This window comes from Drosophila bipectinata, chromosome 3R (assembly GCF_030179905.1).
Source record: "Drosophila bipectinata strain 14024-0381.07 chromosome 3R, DbipHiC1v2, whole genome shotgun sequence".
Taxonomy (NCBI): Eukaryota; Metazoa; Arthropoda; class Insecta; order Diptera; family Drosophilidae; genus Drosophila; species Drosophila bipectinata.
This window is the reverse complement of record NC_091739.1, coordinates 15,400,121-15,427,507: the sequence shown is the minus strand read 5'-3', so window position 1 is coordinate 15,427,507 and position 27,387 is coordinate 15,400,121. Positions and strand designations below refer to the sequence as shown.

The 27,387-nt window shown below is 44.5% G+C and overlaps 1 protein-coding gene across 3 annotated transcripts; it reads right to left on the bottom strand.

The window, feature by feature from the left end:
* Positions 1-2,538: 2,538 nt before the first annotated feature.
* LOC108129786 (endoplasmic reticulum aminopeptidase 2) lies at positions 2,539-25,731 on the bottom strand. Of its 3 annotated transcripts, XM_070281256.1 has the most exons (13): positions 12,466-12,775; positions 9,833-10,085; positions 9,489-9,629; positions 7,343-7,531; positions 7,159-7,241; positions 6,809-7,017; positions 6,527-6,707; positions 5,099-6,458; positions 4,890-5,032; positions 4,564-4,826; positions 4,374-4,503; positions 3,942-4,313; positions 2,539-3,878 (listed from the first exon to the last, which is right to left on the bottom strand). In XM_070281256.1, exons 2-13 carry the CDS (start codon positions 9,873-9,875, stop codon positions 3,726-3,728), a joined length of 3,267 nt encoding a protein of 1,088 aa, XP_070137357.1. In that variant the 5' UTR covers positions 9,876-10,085; positions 12,466-12,775; the 3' UTR covers positions 2,539-3,725. The 3 variants fall into 3 exon arrangements, with proteins under 3 accessions (XP_070137357.1, XP_043067846.1, XP_070137358.1); XM_043211911.2 differs by lacking the exons at positions 9,833-10,085; positions 12,466-12,775 and adding an exon at positions 25,434-25,731; XM_070281257.1 differs by lacking the exon at positions 12,466-12,775 and having other exon boundaries at positions 9,833-10,121.
* Positions 25,732-27,387: the final 1,656 nt, after the last annotated feature.

The window sequence follows — 27,387 nt, the reverse complement described above, 5'->3', positions numbered from 1 at the left end:
AGAGAGCCGGAGAGTGGCAGTGCGGCAGAGCGGCAGGCCAGCAGCGAGGCCCCAAATCGCTGAACGCGCCTGATAAAAGCAAGCAGATAGTGCAGGGCAGGCGAGCGTACAAGTGCGATGCCTCGGCTGATACCCGCCTGCCTGCCTGCCTGCGCCGACAACTATGCGCTTTTCGGCTTAGTAGTAGTTGTTTGTTGTTGTTGATTTATTCTACCCAGCGCGTGTGACAGCTTCCTAATTGATCAATCATCGCACCTGGCCCACCTGTTTGGGCCATTCAAGCTTGGTGTGATGATCGGCAAACGGGGAAATCTTCAAGCAGACGCCATGACTCAAGCTTTTATCGCAACTTGGCTATTAAAGTTCGGTCGTATTGATAGCTAATCGACATGCCCGGTGTGACCAACTCCATATATGAGTAGGGAAGTGTGACCATATAGCAATCAAGCTTAAGGAACTTTAATTATAGCTTAAATACAATAAGAAGAATAAGATAAATAAATTGGTTGCCAACCTACTTAATTTCTAATAAAAACTTATACTAAAAAGCAAATACAAGCATATGATAAGATTAAAATTTAAAGTGTTGCCGCGCAAATATTAGGTACATTTTAGTGATACTTTCATTTTCAATCGAAAAATTTACCAAAAAAAATAAAAAAGCCAAAAGTTGCCTCTAGACAACCTTTAGTTGCTGTCTTAGTTGTCTCTTCTATGAATGGAATAGTGATTAATAGCTTGAGTAATATTATTTTCCAGGCAGTCGTACTTCTATCCTAGAACAAAATCAATAAAACGTGGTGATAACCAAATCAGAAGGCATTTCCGGGGGTTCCTTATGGTAAGTCTCTGGCCCACGCCTCTGCCATAAACAAATAAAACCGAAAGTACAAAGCAATTGGATAGAAATATTACACCATATCCATAGGCATTGTATCAGAATCTAATATATGGTTTTATCGCAGCCATTTTTCTTTTATATTAAACCAGTGATAGTAAACGAAAGGACTCTGAAACACAAAAGCCAACCCTGAACCACCATTCCAGACACATAAGTGTTACAGATTAGTTATCGCTTTTATTTAATATTCCCAGTTGACTTAAATTACATTATGTAAATATATATATTTATGTATAGATGTGTATATATCATTAGCATACAATTAGAATTACGTCTTTAGAGTTGCTCTGCCTGCTTTCCATTGCATTTCTAGATACACTTTGTATTTCCCTACGCCAATTTTCATATAAAACTGATAGCCAATGCGTAACTAATAATTTATCATAGGTTTACAACGACTAAAAATAAATTTTCATCTAATAAAATTAACTAGAATTCCTTTTTCGATCGGGGTATCTCCAACTCCAGGTCTAAGCACTCGGGGATGCAGTGTATTTTCGGACTAATTGGGTTGAAGGTTGGGTTGGTTGGTCAGATGAATTCGATGAACTTAATGGAACCCAAACGTGATAAGTCAATCAAAGCTGTGGACGGATATGCATTATACCATACAATATATATTGGACAGGGAAATGGGTTTGGGAACAAGTTAGAGTTTGAACCTAAAAGAAGTCTTCTGTTTCAGTTGATCCGTAAAAACTTTCTAAATCTTCTCGCAATCGTCTTTCCTCCCATCCAAGTTCTGCTTTTGGGCTTCGAGTATTTTGTTTTGTTTATTCTGTGTTTCGATTGTATTATATTTCTATTTGGGGTTATTTTCTTTATTCATTTTAGTTGCTTGTATGGTTATACATTTATCGAAAATCCGGTAAAATCGCTCCAAAACTTGTTTTTGTGTGTTTTTCTCTGTGATCTACCTTTGTTTGCTAATAAAGTTACTTTTGTATTTTTGTATCTCCTACCGTCTCTTGTTGTCTCTGTATCGTAAATATACTGGGGTATCTGAGCGATTGACATTGTTGCAAGTATGTATCTATGAGAGTATCTTTGAGTTAGTCTTGAGTGTGTCTAAGCCAAGCAAACCATCCGTTTCCATCCGAAATCACGTTTTATGTTGAGGCCCAAATCAAAGATTTCTAGTGGCTCGATGCAAATACAAATCTACAAATTAGCATAGCCAAAAATAGTTGAAGGCTTGACAACCAATCGAAAAATGAGAGGGGTATCTACTCCAAATGGGCGTAGTTTGAAAGGGGTTTCAAGTACTATTGCCTCTGAATGTCTCCTTATAAGATTCACTACATTTATAGGCATTACCTTCTGGTATAACCCTCTCGAATACCACTTTCGCTACGCCCCTGACCCATCCCAATGCTAATCTCTTTGTAATCTGGCACTCTCTTATCGGGGGACTGCCGCCCATGGCACAACTCCAACACGTTTATATGGCCGGCCCAATAATATCAAACCGGCGTGCCAGGTGCCCCCAGGTTTCGGAGGCTTCCCTCAGTTTACACAAACACCTTGGGCTATCTTTAGGACAGACGCTCTAACACTAATTAAGTGATAAGCAGCGATATGGTAAACACAAGAATGAACCACTTATTCTGGTAACGAAAAACCTAAATCGTAGTTACGGAATGTCAGTAAACTGATTGCCAGTCTGGTGCGGAAATAAAAAGTGTCGGACTAATAACTCCCAATAATATCTAGCAGAACTACAGCATGTATGCCATGTATGTACATTTGGGGGAGGGGTATGACTATATGGTATTTCGTATCTCGAGTGCCTAAGTTATATGCCCACCTGACCTAAGACCTCTGCTCTGCCAACTACGACTAGTACCTATGGCAGCCATGTGATATCGTTAAAGTATTTAAATTTAAAAGTCGTTAGAGATTTACATATTTCGCGTGCCTGAATTGCTATTTTAATATGTGGAATCAGTTGATGTCTCTGCTGAAACTTGTTATTCAACCGAGTTCGATTGGGATCGACCTTGAAGGCCGTCTCACCTTTATAGACTTCCGGTAGAGAGAATCAAGTTAAATGTTATTTATTTAAAATAATAAATATAAGACTATGCTGGAAGCTTCACACTTATTCGGTCAGGCAGTATCCTTAGATCGTTATAGATGCATTATGTTGCGATAAGTAGACTATGCTTTTTGGACAAAAAGGAAGAATTCTGTGATACTTCTGTGATGCGCACATACACGGACACACACCCGAAATCTAATATACATATGCTATACATTTAATCATTTAGCGATTTAGTATATCTGGGGACTTTGTTTTGGTTTTTTGGGGATTTTGGTTTTTGGTTTTTGTGTTTTTATGAAAAAATATGTTTGTTCTTTGTTCTTTGCTTACACTCTACAATTATATCCATTGCTCTAAATATGTTTTGTTTTGTTTTTGGGTTTCTGTTTCGGTTTGTAAAATATACATACATATACAATATACATATATAGATAGATCCTTATGTTCAGTTGTAGATATACACATACATATGTGCTAGAAAAGGTCACCCGCCTCCGGGTTAGATATACACATATATAAGAGCTGCTTGATCATAGCATTTGTAATTTACAGTGCGTGTGAGGGGTTCTTTCTTTTAAAAATACTAAACTTATAGGAGACCTACGAAACGAGGGAACCAAGGAGATCAATCGAACTTTCAATGATATGCTAAAGAGTACACATTATATCCATAGTTAACGCGGCGAAATCAAAACCCACTTAAGATTCGTGTCTGAGAGGAACATAATTACAAATGAGTTTGAAGAGGACTCTGGCGTCCCTGCTCTGCCTTCTCGGCTTTTATCGATGTGAGTGCAGGTTGCTTTCCACCCACTTGTAGAGCGAGGTCTGTGACCTGGCCACCCACTCCACGTTGGAGGCCACGCTGCTTAGGGTCATGTTCAACACCGACATGCCGTGACCCCGTCCAAAACGATGCACCAGGGATTTCAGCTGGAAAACGAAACACACAAAAGGTTAAACTAATATAAAATAATGAAGATATTTCCAACAAACCTCATCGTAGTCGAACTTGGTGGCCCCGTATTGGGTGATGGCCGATATGACCTTGGCGAAACTTATCGTGCCAGGGCCCAGGCGCTTCTCCAGCTCGAACCACTTGGCCTGCAGGAAACGGCAGGCCATAGCACCGCCCGTGGGCGTGCCCGCAATAGCCTTGAGCACCTGCACCACCTCCTCGGTGGGCAGCATCGTGACATGCGAGAGCAGGCGGTTCTGAAGCCAAGCATCCTTGGTCCTGCCCAGAGCACGGAGCAGCTGCATCCTTTCCACGAAAGTTTCCGAGGTGCGTTGCAGGTTAACGAATCGCTCCCAGCAGTGCTGCCAGTAGATGTACTCCCCGGATAAGATGGAGCCAGTGTAGACCACCTGAAAGGCAGAGTTTTATTTTAAATGGATTTTTAATCGGAGTAAAGAAAGGAGTATTACCTCTCTAAGATTTGGGGGTATGGCAGAGCCATTATAGTACAAGGACTGGTTAAGCATATTCTTGGCCTTGTTTATGCTCTCCATGTCCTCCCACAAGACAGAGGCCAGCAACACCTCTGGACGCATTAGCCTATAAATTTGAATAAATTTATTAATTAGCTTATTGTGTCTTAAAAAGCATCTCCCATACCTGGTAGCCACATCGCCATCGTCCGACCAGCCCACCTTTTCCATTACGGTGGATATCTTTATTTTTATGAACTCGCTAAGCATGAGGAAGCATTCAGAGTACTTGAGAATGCGCCGCCATTTCTCCAGGTGCCTCAAGGCCAGAGCCATGGGTCCGTAGTGGGTCTCGCTGGGCAGATACTGGATCATGTTCATGGTGATCTCGCAGGGCAGCAGGTTGGCATGGCATAAGGTGAAGGCGTCCGACAAGAGACCCAAGCGATCCTAAAAGAGGGTTAACAGGAATATAGTTTATGGTTAAAATAAGTTGGGTATTTTGATATTTACCTCGCTCGTAAACCGTTGGGGATTGTTGGAAAGTTCCTCAATCAGACTCGCCCAGTTGTCATCGTTGTAGACCACTCGGTAGTATCCATTCTGTATGGCATTCACCTTGATCCACTTGACGTTCTCCGGCACATTGAAGGTTACTAAATAATAAAATAAAAACTCAGGACTTTATTACAAAATTTAAGAGAAAAGAAGATCCTACTAACCATCAACGTTCTGCATCCAAAGAGTCTCGCTGACATTGTTTATATCGGTGACATAGGTAACCGGGAATATCCACTTCATATGTGGCGGAGTCTTGTGCTTGTTGCCATGAACCGAGGGCGCCACTGTGCTGGGCATGTCCGTGGCATTGACTGCCGTCTTGTTGTAGTTGTTGCCATCGTAGGAATCATCGTGAATGGCCAGGAATTCGGCCGGCCGGAAGGGTCTCTGCGAAATGGAAATGCTATTGCCCATTTTGGTGACGGTGAGAAGCGGAAATCCTGGCTGATGTGTCCACAGGGTCATCATATCCTTGATGTTCTTCGATCCATTGGCCTTCTTGGTACAAATGGTCCAGAGATCCGTGGGCTCGGCAGTTTTGAAACGATTCACCTTGAGGAACGTACCAAGACATCCTCGGAAACGGTCTTCCCCGATGGCCGTGTGCAGCATGGAAAATATGGCGGCCGTCTTCTGGACGAAGAACTCCTCGTTGTTGCCATCGTGACTGGTGCCGTTCATAATGCTGTCCCATCCTTGGATGGCATCGATATCGAGTGCCGCAGTGGCCATTTTCAGCAAGTACATCTCTCGCAGCGGCCAGCTATCCTGCAGGGGGGCCAGGGCATGAATACCCAGGTACTGGATCAAGCCCTCCCACAGCCAGACGTCCTTAAGTACTTTCCGGGAGGTGATGCCCCCGAAAAACTGCCTCACCATGGCCTCGGCAATGCGCAGGGCACTGAACTGATACTGTTCCGAGGTAATCGAATGCGGATCCGTCAGGAAAGATGTCTTCAGGGTCACCAGGCCCAGTGAGGATATCATATTTCGATCGAGCGAAGGGAGTGCCACAAAGTCCACCTTCGTAAGAGGATAGCTTATGTCCAGCCAGGTTTGCAGATACTCCAGAACATCCCGCGATGTGTGCAGGATGAACGAGGAGCGAACCAGCAGATCCCTCGGCGCATAGAAGGTGTACGATGGAGCCCGCTTTATGGAGTATCCCGTTGACTGGGACATCGAGGTGAGATTCGAGGGCTTTCCGTTTCCGTTCAGATTAACCGGAAGTGCTGTTGTCGTTGTAGCATGAATGGCGCTCAGGTTCTGGCGCGGCGTCAGGTTCACGTTCAGGGAATGTGTCAGGGCAGTGATGTTCCGTACCGGCGGGTTCTTGCCTTTCAGCTGCGTGTAATTGTTCAGCTGGGCGGACTTTTTGCCACCGACTCCGGAGCCCAGGGGGGCTGGTGTCGTCGGAATGTAGGCGGCGGAGGGCTGCAGGGACTCGCGTTGGAAATCGCTCACTACCCATGCCACAGCGTCGGCGGGCAGAGGTGGTGTTTCAATGAAGTCATCTCGGAGCTGCAGAAGAATATAATATTTCAAATATAAGGGTATCTCTTCCAATATTTGTTTTTCTGGAAACTTACCAGTCCCGTGCCCATGTAGAAGCCAACATCTTCGGTGGTGTGCACAATGGAGTTGGACAGACCAATATGGAAGCGATCTCGGAACACGGAAATGCGGAATGGAGCTCGAACATGCGGCTCATCGAAGCAGGGAAAAGCCCGTCTCGCACCATTCGGCCGGAAAACAGTGGCAGCCAGTAATCTGAAGGAAATTAGTTATATTTTTAGATTTTTTACATTCATACTTTAGATTTTAAACAAGTAACATTACTAAAAGTCTTGAAAGTTAAAGTAAAAACCTACCTTTCCACTCCGTTGGAGCTCTCATACTGGTCGACGTAGAAGCCCTCGGGCTCGGGATTGAGTTTGGAGTACCAGCGCAGGTTGAGGGTGTAATTGGACTTCTTCTTCAACTTCTCCTTCACCTCGATGTAAAGCTGCTGACGGGGCGGAAACTCCAGCACCTTGACAATTTTGAGGGCATAGCCCTTGGGTCCGGGGGTTACAATGGCCTGGAATCGAAACGGAAATGGTAAAAGCAACGGAAACGGACTTGGACTCGGCCTCGGTCTCAGCCTCGACAATGCAATCAATGGACGCACTTGAACCAAATGCTAATTGGCTTAATTTGCATGCTCCCGGATCGGGCTTACCTTTTCGGTGACATTGAGGTCCTGGATGTGCAGCACAATGAAGTTGGTCTCCTTCTCCACGTGCAAATCGATGGTAACTTGACCTGAGCCGGAAGGAAAGCAAGAAAGTCAGACAATCGAATTATACCTCCAATGGATGAACCCAGAGGGCAGAGCTCAGTCATTAAAATCTTGGGAGACTCACCTTTGACGTCGAGGGTCGTCAGGTTGGGGTGAATGGTGACCATGTAGCGCAGGGGTCGCGCACTGGTGGGCAGCATCTTTTCCAGCCAGGGGAAAGGCTCCCCGTTGGTGGCAATCGGATTGAAGGGCTGGGTGTTGTTTTCTTCATCCGATTCGTATCCGGACACCGTTTTCGATCCGCAGGAGCAGTCTGCAAGGATAGTCAAAGTGCGTAATCAGTAACGGAAGCAGTTCAGGGCTCGTTCCTCTGCTCCTCTCGCGACTCTTTCGGGGATTCGTTCGCTAAGTTCGTTAAAGCAAATTGCATTATACACAATCAACGGAGTATATAAAGGGGGGTAAGACCATCTAAGTGGGGGTTTGGGGTCTGGGGATAAAGTAAAGCTAGCAGTAAATCGGTTTAATAATTTTTCACGTCATTAGCACATCTAGTGGTGGAATGGATTAAACTCTCATGGGATATCACAAATGAAGATTATATTCTGGATGAGCTTCTGGATGAGTGATGAGTGGGAGTACGTCTAGAATCCACAAGCCATTGGGAAATCAACAAAGAAATCTACCACATAAACCAAACATAAAAAATACAAGAGAAGGTTTAGATTTAAATAATATCATTATAAAGAAAATATGTACAGATATGTAGTCTTCGTGGGAGTTTAATGCTTTTCTTTAATGTTAAATGGAGTTTATTTCGAAGTTTCTTCTTATTAAAATTAGTGAGTTTTGTCATTTTTATAATCGCGATGATCACTAGGTCGGTATTTGGTATTTACAAATTAAAGAAGACAGTCTTCCACTAAGTATAGAAATATAAATCGAAAGAAAGATCTAATATCTAGAGATAGAAAACGCAAAACTAATAAAGTAGAGAAAGGATAAGATATTTAGATGGTCAATGACACCAACATGCCGAATGATTATATAGATTTCGTGGCTATTTACCAGTTTGGAAGTATTCGGGTTTGGCATAATTGTTACTCACATTTGAACCAATCAATCAAACAAGCATTTAAGAGAAATATTTCATATTTTTTTCAAAGATTCATAATATATATAATATATATATAATAAACGTTTGGTATACGAAGGAAACGGAAGAGTGGAAACGGCAGTATGGCAGAAGGGAAATAACAAAGGGAAACAAACGAACGATGGCCAGGAAATTAAGTATTTATTTTAATGGATATATATACTGGATACTGAATACTGAATACTGGATGGGAAAAGGCATAAAAATACATGTGACATGGAGTAATAAAGCCTGTCGTTATGATGTATTCTCTAATTGGCTAGGCGGAAGCAAAGGTTAAAGCTGACAGGAGTCTATACTCTCCGACAGACATGTGGATATCCGCAGAACACACAACACACACTTGCGGCTGGTTGACGCTCCCCTTGGACTAATGCAATTATCCCCCAATGCATTTAGCCCCATTAAGTATGCAACAGAGACTTGCAGCGAGTGTTTGCACTTTGCATAATTCTGCAATTGAATATAGCCTGGCATCGGTATCCACAGTATCCACAGGCCGCACACCACGCTCTGCAGGTGCATCTATTTATACGCGGACCCCGCCTTGGCCCCCATTTAATATGGTTAAAAGCCTATTACACGGCCCGAATGGATTGCTCTCGGCCAGAGATGGTTTATGGCCGCCTTTGAACGGGGCCAGTCAAGGAATTCAATTACCATTTATGCGGATTTATTGCCCCTGAACCCTGAACTTTGGGTGGCTGTTAGTCATAGTCGGGTGGTTGGTGGTTTTCTGACAATATTTAAAAGTTCATTGCAGTACTCTCTATCAAATTCAGTTCACTCTTTACCCCTTTGTTAAGTTTCCCTTTAAAGTTGTCAAATTTGGAAACCCTTTGCTGCACAATGGACTACATATCCTGGCACCCGCAATAAAAGCTTAATCAAGTAGCAAACACAAAGGCTCCTCCACTGGCACTACAGCCCAAACTCGAACCCCAAACATGTCCCCTTTGTTCTGTAGGTGGAAATGCAGAAAAAACGAACCAAAGGGAAAAATGCTCGAAAAAATTGGAAAAACAATATGGAGAGAGAAGAAGTGAATGGCGATAGAGATGGATATGGGATGGGGTGGTGGAGCGGATGCGCTCGGGGCACGGGGCAAACCTACCGTTCTGCGGTCCGGCGTAGGCGATGATGATGGCCGTCAGCAGGAGTGAGCCGAGTACGATTCCGGCCACAAGGAGGGCCCGCCGCTGGGAGCAGACGGCCACTCCGGTTCGCGTCTGGCGGCCGCCGCTTGATTCGCCACCTGTCCAAAATAAGGAAGGAAATGTAATTAAAATCCGAATAAAACTCATGACTGAGGTGGTGAGTAAATATTTCATTTCTGTGGTCGGAGTCGGAGTCCTTAAAAAAGGCCATCAGTGTTAATATAATACACATATTTGGGAGTTACTTCAATGGTACTTTAATTACTTTTATAAATGACTTCACCCTTCAGAGTCAACTTACCGGACAGAAAGGCACAGTCATCGAGGTCCGGATCATTTGTCATCTCGATTCTCTCGCGACGCCAAATCTTCGAGCCTCTCTGACCCCCGCCGACGACCGAAATCTTAACGGGGCCGGTGTCTCTGTGTCTTCCGGCCAATACGTACGCTTGCTAACCCGTGGCCGTAAATGAAATTTGGATCGAAATCGAAATCGAGAAACCTTTTGGAATCACAACACACACACGCCGCAAATAATTGCCGGGCTATTTGCTCTAGAAATCGAAAATCACAATCACTTTATGACCCAATCCAATCGAGGTCGAACCCTTTGCCAGACACCTCTCCCTCCCATTCAAGGCTTTGGTTTTGAGGACCTGTTCTTGGCAGCAGTCACGTGCTCTTCATATTTTATTAACGATGGAGAAAGGGGTTTGTTCTGATTCTGTTTGAATAGCTTCTCTAAAAGGACTTTTAAGGATCCCAATTTATAAAGGATTACCAACTACATTTCTCAGTAGACTGTATTACTACTGAACCGACCCCATGAACCGACTGCCAAAAATGTTGCGCCATTGACGAGTTGATAATCGAGCAGCCAAAAATATACATACATAATTTATGCAGTCATAGCTCCCACAAATATGTATATTCCTCCCAGGACAGCACTTTCGTTTTGCCGGCACTTCTGCCACCCCCTTGGGCTGGCTGAGCGCCAGACGCTGACGCCCTTCCGGTTCCGTCTAGTCAGACGGCCAGCACCCCCCGCCCGCTGTCTGTGCGGCCGTAAGTCTCTCCGCTAGCCGGGCAGAGTCTGCAGACAGCGGTGCTATTTTCAATGTCGCATTGAATTAGTGAAAAGCGCTTTCAACGCCCAAAAATCAACCCCCAAAATATGTTTTCATCTCCCTCTCGGTCTGTAGTTGCTAATGCCGGCTTTTCTATGGCATTATGTACGTACGTAATGTCCGTATTTGTGTCTGCCTCTGAGGGGCTCTTGAAACTGAAGTTGGCTGCCCGTGGAGCATCATTCAGGCATAATTTTGTGGTTAAGGTTTGTTGGCCAGAACCGAAGCGGATTTAAAGGCGTTCCATAAGGCATTGGAGAATAGCAGAGACGAGAGATAAGGCATAAACCTTAAAGGTCGGCTATGAATCAGAGGTGTTATCTACCAGATTCGAGTCAGTCTATTACTCGTCAATGATAAGGTTTTGAGGCAAGAAAGAAGCTATTATATAATTTTCATACATTTTGAAAAATATTCGCGGAACCCCTTGAAGTATGCAACAATATTTTAAAGAACAATGAAGAGCAGACAAATATTACGTATACGTAACTTATGACAGAACTTCCTTTATTTTATTACTTCCGTTATACTATATACTGCTTATTGCTCATAAAAGGGCCATAAAAATATTTACAGTTTGTATTTCTGCCAAAAATTATCCTGTACGTATATCAAGGTCGTAAAAAGAACGCTTCATGGCTGTCAATAGCATCAAAAAACTACTTATTTCGTATTCTGGTAGTTGTTATTTTCGAAATCTCTCCTTAATGAGGTTAGCTTTTGTTTCTCGATTGTTGTTTTCGCTTTGTTTTCTGCTTCTTCAATTAATGTCAATGTCAGAGCAAGGCCTAATCCTAATTTCCAAGTGGAACGAGACCATGTGAACACGATTGTTGTGGCGAATTGTGTTCCCCTTTGTTTGCTTTCCTCTGCTCCTCACCCCTGCCACCACCTGCTATCCTCACCCTTGCATTCCTGGGCACGCAAGAAGCGTGTTAATGCATATATCACAATTCCATTTCATTTTTGTTTAATGCGGCCGCCTTTACCATTTTGTTTACATTCTCATTTTCCCATTCGCAAAAGCAAAGCAAAAAAAAAAGAAAGCGAAAAAAAATGAAACCTGAAGGAGTCCAGCTCGAAGGACCAAAAGAGTGTGAGAGCAGAGACAGTGTGAGAGCTTGGAAGTTTCGCAGAGAGAGAGAGAGAGTGTGAGAGAGCGTTCTCTCCTGCAGGAGTGTGTGTGTGTTTTGAAAATGAAATGTCAAAATGCAAAAGCTCAACAGCGCGAATTTCCTTAGATGCGTATGTGTGGGTGAGTGTGTGAGCGGGTGAGTGTATAAGTGAATTTCCTGTTTTGTCTTATGCGGCGTTTTCTTCGCTTCGCTTCTCTTCTCTGCCGTTCGCGGCACTCGCTTTGTGACTGCGCGTATATATGTCAATAGTGCGCTTTCCAGTTCGCTCCCCTCATTTCCCTCACTCCGCCCCCTTCTCTCCACCTCAGCCCGCTTCCCATTTCCCATCAGTTCCCAATTCCTACTTTCCACTTCCCCTTTCTGCTTTTCTTTTTTCGCACTTTTCTGCCTTCAGCTGCTCCCTTTTGACTGGTTTTTGTGTTGCCACTTGACTGAATTGCGGTTCTCAGCTGCAGTTGCATTTGCCTTTGGCTTTTGGCCTTTGGCGACAGAGCAGAATCGTTGATTATTCCATTTCACATTGCTAATTGCCAAAAGGATAAAAAAAGCTTGTTGCTATTGCTTTTTCGCGGAGGGGGTTTGCTAGGGGGAGGGGTCTGGCCGAAAAGGTCAATTTCAGCAGATCAATACGGGCATATCCACTAATTAATTTTTTTTCACATCGAACACACCTCACACACGTTTATTGCCACTTTTATTTGCCAATTTGCCTGCTTCGCGTTTTCTGGTCGCTGCTTTCTTTTTCTTCGGCAAAATTTCGCTACTTTTTGTTGCTTTTTTTTCACACAGACACGCACAGCGACAGGACGGGGGGGTGGGGGGGCTGTGGGAACGGCACGCGACGCATTCGTGTGTATGTGTGTGCGTTGGAGAGGAGCTCTTCTTTTCAGAATAAAAACCGAATTCGATTATCCTTTCCGTTCGACTCGCCAGTGTCGCCTGTGTCACGCGCTTTTTGTTGCGTTTGAGTGCGCGTACATTTTCCAACTGGATGCTGCCGCAGCACGACGCCGTGCAGCAACCCTCAGCTTGGAGCATGTAGCACGTAGCATGGAGCAGGGAGCGCGAGATGCGAGGTGGCAGCCCCTGCACTCGCCCGGCGCATGTCCAATCTCTCTTTTTTAGTCTCTCTATGGAGAGAGAGAAAGGAAATTGGGGGAATTCTACTCACCTGCAAAAGTGAAAATGAAATTTCTATGGAGGGCCCTTGTGTTTTGCTATTCTACCTCCCATACTGACCCCTACTGACACCCCCTTTTCTATTACTTTGCAGCCAACAACATTTTTGTTTTGTTTTTTGTTTTGAAATAAAAATAAACCAATAATAAACAAAGGGTTACCCGGTAACAAAATAGTAAAATAGTATAGTATTTTTATAGTTTTTAGAAAAAGTTAGAACTGGTTTCAAAAAGTATTTACAGTATTTTTCATAGAATTCCTCAAAGCCGACATACCCTTGAACTCCCTTTACTATCCAGTAAAAGCGTATTGAAGTGTTGCCAAGCAAACGAAAGCTAGTGGGTATTACAGCAACCCTTAAAAGAGCTCATCCCCCACCCCGATCCGGCCGTTTTCGCCAATATTTGGTGCATGTTGTGCTGTTTATCATGTGTCGTCCAAATACTTCAATCTGGCTGGGTCTCATCATTAGAAGTTCCACCCGTTTAAGGGTGGGCCCCGCTCCCCGACCTTTTAACTTTTGATTTACTCTTGTTTTTACCGAAATCATCAGAAATTTCGTATAATTATTTCGATGACATGCGAGAGAATTTATCACCAGAAGTCGACTCTTTTGTGAGTCGGGGGATGGGACTTTTATGATTCAAATTACGTTCGCCGGTCTCAGGGATTATTGGCGGCCGCCAGATGATAATTTTTGTTGCCTACTTTTCGGTCTCCTTGGCAACTCGGCAACTCGGCATCTGGGATAACCAGAAACAATCAACAAATGGAGCACAAAGCTCAACCGTAAATGGTAATTCTCTTTGCCAAGTTTACCGGCAAATGAAATCTCATACAATTTTGTTTCTCGTTTTCTTGGTTTTCTCGATTTTTTGTTTTTGTTGGCTTTTGTTCCGGCAATGCGACGAAAGTTTCCTTTTTTGTTTGTTGTTTCTCGGTTTTTTTTGGGCGGAGGATACATATAGACGCTATAGAGGATGAAAAACACACCACCGGTTCGCGGTGACTTGTTCGACAACAAAAAATGGGGATGCTCCCCGTCAGACTCAACCTCCCAACCGCCCTGTTTTCTCAGCACCACCCACCCGCCGCGACTCTTCTCAATAAATTCGCCGTCACGTTAGTGTAAAGTTTTTCCTTTGCCGGTTCTGCCTGAATTCTGTTCATTAGGCAGTGCCACGCCTCGTCCAACGCCTCCTGGTGGTTATGCCAGAGCAGGCAAGGATCGTGGAACAAATTAAGATTCGATTATAAAGATGTTTTATAGCCCAAGCGGATGGACGATGTTTATGAAGAAATTAAAGACACATGTCGCGATTCTAAAAAAAAAATTCAGAGACTTCTATATAAATAGACAAAAAATATTTAAGAAAACTCATAGTCTAAAATAGTTCCAATTATTTCTATTTACGCAGAACTAGTGAGCTCTCGAACAAAAGTCATTTCTCACCCGAGTGTTCGATACAATTTACCAGGTTTCCCTTTTCAATTCCGACCCTCAACACAGGAGGTGTGGCGGGCGGTAGGGGTCTGCCACCCCCAAGCCCTGCTAACTGACTTACTCAACATCATGTCCCCCACATTGTCTCTGGCCTCGTTTGTGTCCGACCATTGAGTATTTGCTGTCGCATGCAAATTTACTGGCCGCACTTGTGACTTGTCGTGTGCTACAAGACCCACCCACAACCCACAGCCCACCACCCACTCTGGCCCCCCACTCGCACATATTGATCCCATATGTGTGCAATGTGAACGAGCATCTAGAGAACGAGCATCTCCTGCCCTCCATCTCCGTTTATTCAAAGCCTCCTTTGGGCCCTAACTGGTTGAACATGCAGAAGATGGCCACAAGTGTTTTGTGGGTTTTGGGGGAGGGGGGCTGTCGGCTGTCGGCTTTTGGCCACGGGGGAAGGCTATTGCGAATGCCGATCGAACGGCTGTGGCTAAATAATCGCTGTTTATGAAGCAATCAATAAATTTAAGCTGTTACTACGGTTTCCTGTTAAAGTGTTGGCCAGATTTTAAGGGTGGTTGTGATATGAAGGGCTTAAATATATGAAATAAGTGAAATATATGAAAAAATCTTCAAATTAAAGCTTGAAAATCTTGGAATATATATTAAAATACAGATTATTGGACAAACTGGTGACGTTTCTCCGCTTTCTACTGATAATCTTCAACCCTCTTGATAATTTTGTGAATTAAACATAAAAATAATAATTTATAAATTATAAAAATTATGTTGATTGTTTTATATTTAATGCTGCAACTATAATTAAGAACGAGAATAGAAAAACCTTGAACTTGCATTGTCGGCCCCTTGATAATATTTAGGTGCTGTGGTATTATTATTAAAAAAATAAAAATAATATTTTATAATTTCTAATAAATGAGTCCCATTAATTGATGCTTTTATGTATAAGCCCGGTTTCAAAATATAATAATAAAAACGTAGATTACGAAATTTGGAACTTGCATTCCACCTCATCTGCTAGTTTATTACCTTCCGAATGTTTATTTTTTTAATATACATATATTCATAAACATAAAATATATATTTTTGATTTTGATTAAAGTCATGTGTATGTTTGGCTGTCTATGAAGTCACCCTCCAGTTTCGGTTGCATCTGTGGCCTTGAACGCGATAATTCTTAATTGGGATCAGCACCTGGGAGCGACCCCTGGAGGCTATCACCAGCTCCAGGCAGCCTCTAAATACGGCTGCCCCGAGCTGGATCCGGCAGTTTGCCCCTGACGATGGCTCGATCGCAAGTACTTCAGTTTGTGTCCTTGGGACTGCTCCTGCTCTGGACAGGAGTGGATGCTGCAGGATGGGTTCTACCAACGCCACCCACTGCCCCAACCACGAACGTGAACAGTGTGTTCCTGAACCGTGTCCTGGACTACATGGACACCACGGTGTATCCTTGCGACAACTTCCAGAAGTACGCTGGCGGCAAGTACGAGGACAAGCACGCTGACGATGACTATAGCGAAATCCTTGGCGAGGTCTCAGAGAAGATGGACGGCCTATATCAGACCATATTCGACTCCCTGCAGGACCAAATCTACGTGGACCCCAACAGCGTGGAGGCGAAAGTTAGGCAGTTTTACAAGACCTGCCGCACAGCCACCAACGACACCCGTCTCTCCAAGCGCTACCTCCAGCTGGTGCAGCCCGATGTGCAGCTCACCTGGCCACAGTTCGCCACCAGCCGCTCGGCCTGGCCCAAGGAGAGGTTCAGCTGGATGCGGACCCTGGCTAGGCTGAGGCGCTTCGGCTTCGTCAACCTTCTGTTCAAGGTCACCGCCGACCTGGACTTCGTGGACAGCAGCAAGTACATGATCACCATCGTCCGGCCAACCTACGATGACACCGTGGACCGTCTGCCCAACACAGCCAGCACCAAACGGATCCTCATCCGCCTGGGAGTGGCCCCGAGTCGCGCCCTTCAACTGACCAAGAACATCAAGCGCCTGGAGAGGGCTCTCAAGAACCTGGTCAACGGAGAGGACGAGCCCAACGACGACCTGACCCTGAAGGAGCTGGAGAGCCAAAACGGTTTTGGCTGGCAGCAGTACCTCCAGACCATCTTCGACCGGTCCTTCCCCACCAAAACCAACGTCCAGATCATGAACGTCGACTACTTTGTGGAGCTGAAGAGGCTGCTCCGCACCTACGACGCCGATGTGATTGCCAGCTACTTCATGGTGCGCTTCACCCGCTTCATGGGCTCCCTCACGGAGAGCGGAGCCGGCAACGATGCTGCGGAATGTGTAAAGGATACACGTACGATCTTCGATTTCGGCAGCACCTACCTGTACGAGACCCGGTACTTCGACGCGTACAAGCAGCAGAAATACGACTCGGAGGTCCAGAAGATCTTCAACGAGATTCGCAACACTCTCCTCGCCAGGATCTCCAGCAACCGCTTGGCTCTGACCTTAAAGCAACGTAGCTTCCTCCGCCAGAAACTTGAGAGCTTAACCTTCAACGTCGGCACTCTTCCGAAGGGCCAGGATCACCGCAACTTCGTGACCATGTTCTACAGGAACATGAAGCTGGATGACGATCAGGACTTTGCCGCCGCCGTTCTGAAGGTCCTGGAGACCCGCAACAGCCGCGTGCTTGAGCTCCTGGATAGTCCGGCTGCGAAGGGCGCCAACTACTACTTCTTGGAGACTCCCCTGCCCACCACCAACGCCGAGCCCAAATATGTGAGGAGAGAGAACGTGATCTTCGTGCCCTACGACATCCTACAGGAGCCGTACTTCTCGCCCGACAGCCATGACGTGTTCAAGGTCAGCGGCTTCGGTTTCATGATCGCCCAAGCCATTATGATGGCCATAGATGTGGACTACTTGGTGTACGATTTTGCCGGAAATCCCACCGATGCTTTTGGCCAGTTGACGGACAATAAACAATACCACCAAGGTATCAAGTGCTTGGATCGTAACACCACGGACTACATGGACCAGCGCGTGATCGACGTAACGGCCCTGAAGCTGATCTACGACGTCTACTTCGCCGTAGGATCAAAGTTCAACCAGCAGCAGCCCACATTCACCACCATTCCCCTCCAGCAGCTGTTCTTCCTGAACTTTGCCCAGAACTTGATCGGCGACGAGGAGTTCATCACCTTTGAGGGACAGGACTCGGACCAGGTGCGACTCCACCAGACCCTGGCCAACCTTCCAGGATTCGCTCAGGCCTTCAACTGCCCAGTGTCGGCGAAGAGCCTGAACCCTCCGATCAAGTGCGAGCTTTGGTAGAAAATATAGAAGAATACATATCTAACTTGAATAAATCAATGAATTAAATGAAATTTTTATAAAAGTCGACAGTGTTATTATATAAATAACTTTCAGGGAAGTCCAAGGATTTATTTGAGAGTCTGTACTGGGTATTATGGATTTTTTCAGGGCATAATTACTGTCTGGTTGTGCTTCCACTCAATTAAAGGTCTTTTCATTGATTTTATTAATTAGCAGACCGTGTTCGAGAGGCTCTTGTGGGTTCATTTTGCAGCCACAAATAATGCATATCGAAAGAGTTTGTTTCAAGAACTACTTCAGAGACCGGAGGATGTGCCCATGGAGTCCTTTTTGCAATCGATTTTCATGGCTTTTGGGAGCAGTTGAAGCGAACTAAGCCCGATGGTGAACTAATTGTGCGGAAAGCAGGTTGTTAAGCAGATCCCGGAAAAGGGCTTTAGTTTTAAGGCATTTAAGGTGGGGCCCTTATAAGGGTACTATAAAATCATTAAAGAACTTGGAATACTCTTTTTTGATTATAGCAATTCCTAATTCTAGATGGCTCTTGCAGGACTTATTCCTGTGACCCATCTGCCCCTGAAGCCTTAGTGTTGAGACAAAATATTTTCTTTGTAAACTGAGACAGAGAATATATAGCCTTAGGGTCCTGTATATATATAGAACACTTGGCGACCCCTTATGGGGAAAGGGTATACGGTGCAGCGTAGTGCAAATGCAACCAAATGTACGCGGCTTGGCAGGACTTCAAGTGCCTCAACAAGTATGAGTGTTGTGTGTTGCAAGAGGCCCCCTGGGCAATATTTTCCATTTCCATTTAATTACGCGCCCAGTGGCAGGCCGTGTGCAAAAAAAAAGGACGTTGGCGGGATCCTTGTGGGTCCTTTGTAGTTGCATTTAATTGTGTTTCGCCAGCGCCATTTCGCAACAATAAATTGTTGCTCGCCGGTTGACGTTTTGACGGGTTGACTTGGCCCGCTCGTCTGACAGTTTCCCCATACAGTACTTCCCGAAGTCTTTCCGTCATCTCCGCAGTTCCATTTGTACTCCACTTCCGCCGCTCCTTCCATCCGGTGCGGGGTGCCCCTTCCGGCTCCTTTCTCCTCTCCAGTTTTGAAGTTGCCTGACCCAAAAACACATTTCATTTCTATGTATCCTTTACTTTCACTCGACCTGGAGGACGGGGGCAGAAAAAAGAAGAACTCTGTGCCACACTTTGCCATACTGGAGGCAGGAATTGCAAGGCTCTTGCCGCTTCAATTGTTTCTCGTGGACCCATTTTATCTCGCTGATGCAGTCCTGGATAGGCAGGATTTCTTTATTTGAGTCAAGTCCTGCCTCAAGTGGGTGTGCTCTCGCAATCAACACAACGCATCCTGCAATTATCAACATCAGCCGCCTCCGACAGGCCTCCCTTTCGTTTTTTTTTAACCCCTATCTGGTTATCTGGTCAGAATCCTACCACCAGGCAGAAAACCTTTTAATCTCAAGGACTGAAAGAGGGCTCTCTTGCAAGGATACATTATTTCAGCTTCGATAAAAAAATTGTTTACTGTTGGGTTTTAACACTCCGATTTCAGTCGCTCACTTTTCTGGGCACCTTTCACAGGTTAAAGCCATATCACGAAAAAAAGGTAAACACCACTGCGGCTCTGTCGTTGGTGAGTCAAGTGGTTACTCCACTTTATGCATCCTTAATTGCTCTGCTGGCGGTTGGGACACGAGCACACGTCCACGTCCTGTTCCCGTGACACTGATTTGCCCCAAGGAGAGGCTGGAGGAGGGATCCAAAGTGGCAGCAGTGCGCAGTAACCAAAGGCAGTAAGGCGAAGGCAACTGGCAACGGTAACGTCATCTTTTGGCCCACTTTCATGCCCAAGTGCCAACGATTTCTCGCCTTGATAAAGTCTACAGAATTTGCATATGTTCGTATTTAATACACCCACCGATGTTGGATGTGTCTCCAAGTACCAAACTAATTTTGAATGACTGAATAAGAAATCTTTAAAATATTTTAAAATTTTAAAAATAGATATTTCACATATGAATATGGTCACCATTTATGGCGCTTGAAAATGGGGAAATGCATGGGGCGGCCTATATGGCCCACAGCGATGTCCATATCTCTGCCAATATTGATCCGATCATTGAACGGAATACCTTAAACGATTTGTGCATCGATTCTCTACCAAACTGCATTAAAACCTGGGAACCCATTTTCGATTCTATTTTTTGTCCATTTTTTCCATGGACTCCCTTGAAAATGAGGAAATGCATGGGGCAGCCTATATGGGCCCACAGCGATGTCCATATCTCTGCCAATATTGATCGGAAACGTTGAACGGAATACCTTAAACGATTTGTGGATTGATTTTCTACCAAACTGCATCAAAACCTGGGAACCCATTTTCGATTCCATTTTTTGTCCATTTTTCCCATGGACTCCCTTGAAATTGGGGAAATGCATGGGGAGGCCTATATGGGTCCACAGTGATGTCCATATCTCTGCCAATATTGATCGGATCGTTGAACGGAATACCTTAAACGATTTGTGGATTGATTCTCTACCAAACTGCATTAAAACCTGGAAACCCATTTTCGATTCCATTTTTTGTCCATTTTTCCCATGGACTCCCTTGAAAATGGGGAAATGCATGGGGCAGCCTATATGGGCCCACAGCGATGTCCATATCTCTGCCAATATTGATCGGATCGTTGAACGGAATACCTTAAACGATTTGTGGATCGTTTCTCTACCAAACTGCATTAAAACCTGGAAACCCATTTTCGATTCCATTTTTTGTCCATTTTTCCCATGGACTCCCTTGAAAATGGGGAAATGCATGGGGCAGCCTATATGGGCCCACAGCGATGTCCATATCTCTGCCAATATTGATCGGATCGTTGAACGGAATACCTTAAACGATTTGTGGATCGTTTCTCTACCAAACTGCATTAAAACCTGGAAACCCATTTTCGATTCCATTTTTTGTCCATTTTTCCCATGGACTCCCTTGAAAATGGGGAAATGCATGGGGAGGCCTATATGGGCCCACAGTGATGTCTATATCTCTGTCAATATTGATCGGATCGTTGAACGGAATACCTTAAACGATTTGTGGATCGTTTCTCTACCAAACTGCATTAAAACCTGGAAACCCATTTTCGATTCCATTTTTTGTCCATTTTTCCCATGGACTCCCTTGAAAATGGGGAAATGCATGGGGAGGCCTATATGGGCCCACAGTGATGTCTATATCTCTGTCAATATTGATCGGATCGTTGAACGGAATACCTTAAACGATTTGTGGATCGTTTCTCTACCAAACTGCATTAAAACCTGGAAACCCATTTTCGATTCCATTTTTTGTCCATTTTTCCCATGGACTCCCTTGAAAATGGGGAAATGCATGGGGCAGCCTATATGGGCCCACAGCGATGTCCATATCTCTGCCAATATTGATCGGATCGTTGAACGGAATACCTTAAACGATTTGTGGATCGTTTCTCTACCAAACTGCATTAAAACCTGGAAACCCATTTTCGATTCCATTTTTTGTCCATTTTTCCCATGGACTCCCTTGAAAATGGGGAAATGCATGGGGCAGCCTATATGGGCCCACAGCGATGTCCATATCTCTGCCAATATTGATCCGATCATTGAACGGAATACCTTAAACGATTTGTGCATCGATTCTCTACCAAACTGCATTAAAACCTGGGAACCCATTTTCGATTCTATTTTTTGTCCATTTTTTCCATGGACTCCCTTGAAAATGAGGAAATGCATGGGGCAGCCTATATGGGCCCACAGCGATGTCCATATCTCTGCCAATATTGATCGGATCGTTGAACGGAATACCTTAAACGATTTGTGGATCGTTTCTCTACCAAACTGCATTAAAACCTGGAAACCCATTTTCGATTCCATTTTTTGTCCATTTTTCCCATGGACTCCCTTGAAAATGAGGAAATGCATGGGGCAGCCTATATGGGCCCACAGCGATGTCCATATCTCTGCTAATATTGATCGGATCTCTGAACGGAATACCTTAAAAGATTTGTGGATCGATTCTCTACCAAACTGCATCAAAACCTGGGAACCCATTTTCGATTCCATTTTTTGTCCATTTTTCCCATGGACTCCCTTGAAAATGAGGAAATGCATGGGGAGGCCTATATGGGCCCACAGCGATGTCCATATCTCTGCCAATATTGATCGGATCTCTGAACGGAATACCTTAAACGATTTGTGGATCGATTCTCTACCAAACTGCATCAAAACCTGGGAACCCATTTTCGATTCCATTTTTTGTCCATTTTTCCCATGGACTCCCTTGAAAATGAGGAAATGCATGGGGAGGCCTATATGGGCCCTCAGCGATGTCCATATCTCTGCCAATATTGATCGGATCTCTGAACGGAATACCTTAAACGATTTGTGGATTGATTCTCTACCAAACTGCATCAAAACCTGGGAACCCATTTTCCATTCCATTTTTTGTCCATTTTTCCCATGGACTCCCTTGAAAATGGGGAAATGCATGGGGCAGCCTATATGGGCCCACAGCTATGTCCATATCTCTGCCTATATTGATCGGATCGTTGAACGGAATACCTTAAACGATTTGTGGATCGATTCTCTACCAAACTGCATCAAAACCTGGGAACCCATTTTTGATTCCATTTCTTATCCATTTTTCCCATGAACTCCCTTGAAAATGGGGAAATGCATGGGGCAGCCTCTATGGGCCCACAGCGATGTCCATATCTCTGCCAATATTGATCGGATCGTTGGGCGGAATACCTTAAACGATTTGTGGATCGATTCTCTACCAAACTGCATTAAAACCTGGGAACCCATTTTCGATTCCATTTTTTGTCCATTTTTCCCATGGACTCCCTTGAAAATGGGGAAATGCATGGGGCAGCCTATATGGGCCCACAGCGATGTCCATATCTCTGCCAATATTGATCGGATCTCTGAACGGAATACCTTAAACGATTTGTGGATCGATTCTCTACCAAACTGCATCAAAACCTGGGAACCCATTTTTGATTCCATTTCTTATCCATTTTTCCCATGAACTCCCTTGAAAATGGGGAAATGCATGGGGCAGCCTCTATGGGCCCACAGCGATGTCCATATTCTCTGCCAATATTGATCGGATCTCTGAACGGAATACCTTAAACGATTTGTGGATCGATTCTCTACCAAACTGCATCAAAACCTGGGAACCCATTTTCGATTCCATTTTTTGTCCATTTTTCCCATGGACTCCCTTGAAAATGGGGAAATGCATGGGGCAGCCTCTATGGGCCCACAGCGATGTCCATATTCTATGCCAATATTGATCGGATCGTTGGGCGGAATACCTTAAACGATTTGTGGATCGATTCTCTACCAAACTGCATTAAAACCTGGGAACCCATTTTCGATTCCATTTTTTGACCATTTTTCCCATGGACTCCCTTGAAAATGAGGAAATGCATGGGGAGGCCTATATGGGTCCACAGCGATGTCCATATCTCTGCCAATATTGATCGGATCGTTGGGCGGAATACCTTAAACGATTTGTGGATCGATTCTCTACCAAACTGCATCAAAACCTGGGAACCCATTTTCGATTCCATTTTTTGACCATTTTTCCCATGGACTCCCTTGAAAATGGGGAAATGCATGGGGAGGCCTATATGGGTCCACAGCGATGTCCATATCTCTGCCAATATTGATCGGATCTCTGAACGGAATACCTTAAACGATTTGTGGATCGATTCTCTACCAAACTGCATCAAAACCTGGGAACCCATTTTCGATTCCATTTTTTGTCCATTTTTCCCATGGACTCCCTTGAAAATGGGGAAATGCATGGGGCAGCCTATATGGGCCCACAGCGATGTCCATATCTGTGCCAATATTAATCTGATCGTTGAAAGGAATACCTTAAACGATTTGTGGATCGATTCTCTACCAAACTGCATCAAAACCTGGGAACCCATTTTCGATTCCATTTTTTGTCCATTTTTCCCATGGACTCCCTTGAAAATGGGGAAATGCATGGGGAGGCCTATATGGGTCCACAGCGATGTCCATATCTCTGCCAATATTGATCGGATCGTTGGGCGGAATACCTTAAACGATTTGTGGATCGATTCTCTACCAAACTGCATCAAAACCTGGGAACCCATTTTCGATTCCATTTTTTGTCCATTTTTCCCATGGACTCCCTTGAAAATGGGGAAATGCATGGGGCAGCCTATATGGGCCCACAGCGATGTCCATATCTCTGCCAATATTGATCGGATCTCTGAACGGAATACCTTAAACGATTTGTGGATCGATTCTCTACCAAACTGCATCAAAACCTGGGAACCCATTTTCGATTCCATTTTTTGTCCATTTTTCCCATGGACTCCCTTGAAAATGGGGAAATGCATGGGGCAGCCTATATGGGCCCACAGCGATGTCCATATCTCTGCCAATATTGATCGGATCTCTGAACGGAATACCTTAAACGATTTGTGGATCGATTCTCTACCAAACTGCATCAAAACCTGGGAACCCATTTTCGATTCCATTTTTTATCCATTTTTCCCATGGACTCCCTTGAAAATGAGGAAATGCATGGGGAGGCCTATATGGGCCCACAGCGATGTGCATATTCTCTGCCAATATTGATCGGATCTCTGAACGGATTAGCTTAAACGATTTGTGGATCGATTCTCTACCAAACTGCATCAAAACCTGGGAACCCATTTTCGATTCCATTTTTTGTCCATTTTTCCCATGGACTCCCTTGAAAATGGGAAAATGCATGGGGAGGCCTACATGGGTCCACAGCGATGTCCATATCTCTGCCAATATTGATCGGATCGTTGAACGGAATACCTTAAACGATTTGTGGATCGATTCTCTACCAAACTGCATCAAAACCTGGGAACCCATTTTCGATTCCATTTTTTGTCCATTTTTTCCCTTGAAAGTGAAGAAATGCATGGGCCGAGCTGGAACTTTTGTCTAAAACTTTTGTTTAAATTTCCCATCTTCCCAATCCATTGAAATCAAATTTCCGCACAGACCTTTCAATTTTTATGTTACCATATTACCGGAATCGATGGCCCCAGGGGATTTTGTTCCAGCGACTCGCCGAATTTCAAGAAAATCGCTGACAGTTTAAAGAGCACTCTGTGGCACCAAGCGGCAGACCGTGTCCCCTTTTCCCGCCAACGGATATGGCGAAGCACCAGACCGACGCCGGATCGGGTGGACATCTGTCAAAGCGGAAAATTCCGCCAACTTTGCTGCAGGCTGTGCAACAACAAAAAAAACCTAGGAAATGGAGAAAAAAGCATCTCAAAATACGAGGGTGGCTGCTGACATTCATTTACTTTGCTGCTGGCCAACGGGGCGTATGAGCAATGATGGCAAGACATGGCATTTTTAATGCTTTTGTTTTGCATTCGGCGTAATTAAGAAAACAACTTGATGAATAAATCCCGGAGGGTCTGCGAGAGAGTTTAAATTGCGTGGAGCGTCGGATTATGCACAAGTGCAATTATGCACCTTTGTGTTTCCCCGCGCGGTCCTTTGTTTCTTGATCATTAGCTCCCAGGACCCCAAGGCAATTGCAATTTAGAGGTGAGTGTGAGATAAAAGGGTGGGAAAAAATCTCGATAAACTCACCGAAGGTGACACCATTCGTTTGCTTCTCCTTATCCTTGTCCTTGTCCTTGTCGCTCTTTTCGCCGCCCAACGGCTCCAGCTCGATGCCATCGGTGGTGGCCACTTTGTAATCCCGTTTCGACATATTGCCACAGCAGAAGCCACAACATAACATTCGGCCAATTTTGTAGGCTTGTGGTTTAAGTGGCGCCGTTTTGGATCTTCGATTGGCCACGAGGCACTCTTCGGGGTCCAGGATAAACGGGGGGGCTTAACGGATCCTTGCCTCGGATTTGGGTTGGGATGAGGGCCGGGGTTGCCTAGTCCCAGACAACAGAGATATGTTTCTTATCCAAAAAAATGGGGCTTCGTTTACAAAAGGGGTTTCTTTTCGTGTAAAAGTGTATGTAGAAGACTAGAAAGGTCGGTGAGTAGCGTTGAGTTGATTGATTGTTGTGTTTACTTTCGATATTCGATCTAAAATTGGTCCAGTTTAGGCTTTTCTACAAAGATAAGTGGGGTTTCGTTGTAGAAATTCTGGAAATAAAATAAAATAATTGTTAAAAGTCTGAATAAACTATTTAAACTATTGATTTATTAAAACCCATTTTTATATCGATTTTTATATCAAACAAACAAAAAGCAATTTGTGTTTCAATTTATTCTCAAACACGGAAAGTAATCCCAACCAGAGTCTCTAGTTTCACACTCCATTTGTCAGAGAAAAATTAATAAGAAATAGGTTTTGAAATGTTGCCAGCTTTTTAGGTTTCCAGGAAGTTATTGTTCGACTTCAACTTTTTGCAGAAACTAGAAAAATATATATATAAAAAAAAACATCAAGTGCAGGAATGGGAAAAGAAAGCCCGCCTGTTTTCTGCAACTGATGTCGGCACTTCTGGGCTGCCGGAGACATTGTTGCCGGCAAACAAAACGAAACTTTAATAAAAGCACTCGGACCAGGACTCCTCGTCCCATTGAACTCCAGCTCCGGCTTTGTGGCCCAGGAATATAGAAAAAAACGTGGAGTAATAAAAGAAAAAGGGTAGCGGTACAACAATGACAATGTCGTGGGCTAAAAAGCATTCGATAGCCTTAGGGCCACGGAATGCAAATGCACATCAAATGCGAATGAGGTGGCTTATGGGTGGGTGGATGGGTCGTCCTTACGGCTCCAACTAGTATGTGCTTAGTCGACAGTAATTGCAAGAGGCACCCGCAAAACACAAAGCAGCCAGTCGTGCCGGGGATGTGCCCTGGTCAGGGACTGAGTCTAGTATTCAATCCCCACAGGAACAAGAAAGTATCGAAGAGGTGCGCCCGAGAGCAGTTCAATGCACGTGGGCACTGAAAAGAATATCTTCAAGTTTTTATAAAATTAAAAAATATATATAGATAACTAGCTGCCTAAATCTAGTACATTTCTATTAAAGTAATTATATAAAAAAAATATTATTTTTAAAACTTCAACTCTTTGTTTAACAGTGTCCTTTGGAAGAGGATCTTTCCACTGGGAAAAAAGGAGGATTAAGGACCTCTGCGCCAGACCCAGTTAAATCGAGCAAGACAAACGCGGATACGGATGCGAATCGGTCCTGTAGCGGAGGCAGAGTCGAGTGATGGCCACTCCATTTTGATGGTGGTGCAGCACTTGAAACAAAAGCCGAGGCGGGTCGACCAGGCCAATTGTATTTGTTGTGTTTGCTGTTGGTAAAACACACACACTCACACTATAACACTGCCAGCGTAATAAAGAAATATGGCAAGACGAAGGAAGAAGGCGGCAACTGGGAACTGGACGGGCCATAAACCTTTCAGCCATTTGAACCACTTCCACTTCCAGCCTTCAAACGCTCCCGCCATTAGCAAAAATACTCGGTTCCTGTAGCAGGGCTGGGCTGGGCCAACTCAAAAATAAACATGGCGCAACAAAGTAGAGCACAAAAGCGGCCAAAACAAAGGGCCAAAAGCCGAA

What these genes read in the sequence shown, in the direction of transcription:
- LOC108129786 (XM_043211911.2), bottom strand. Translation starts at nt 25,587, where the DNA reads ATGTTATGTTGTGGCTTCTGCTGTGGCAATATGTCGAAACGGGATTAC. An exon ending in ACCTCAATGTCACCGAAAAG is followed by an intron (nt 7,018 to 7,158) that starts GTAAGCCCGATC and finishes TTTCGATTCCAG; the next exon opens with GCCATTGTAACCCCCGGACC. An exon ending in CCAAGTTCGACTACGATGAG is followed by an intron (nt 3,879 to 3,941) that starts GTTTGTTGGAAA and finishes TTCGTTTTCCAG; the next exon opens with CTGAAATCCCTGGTGCATCG.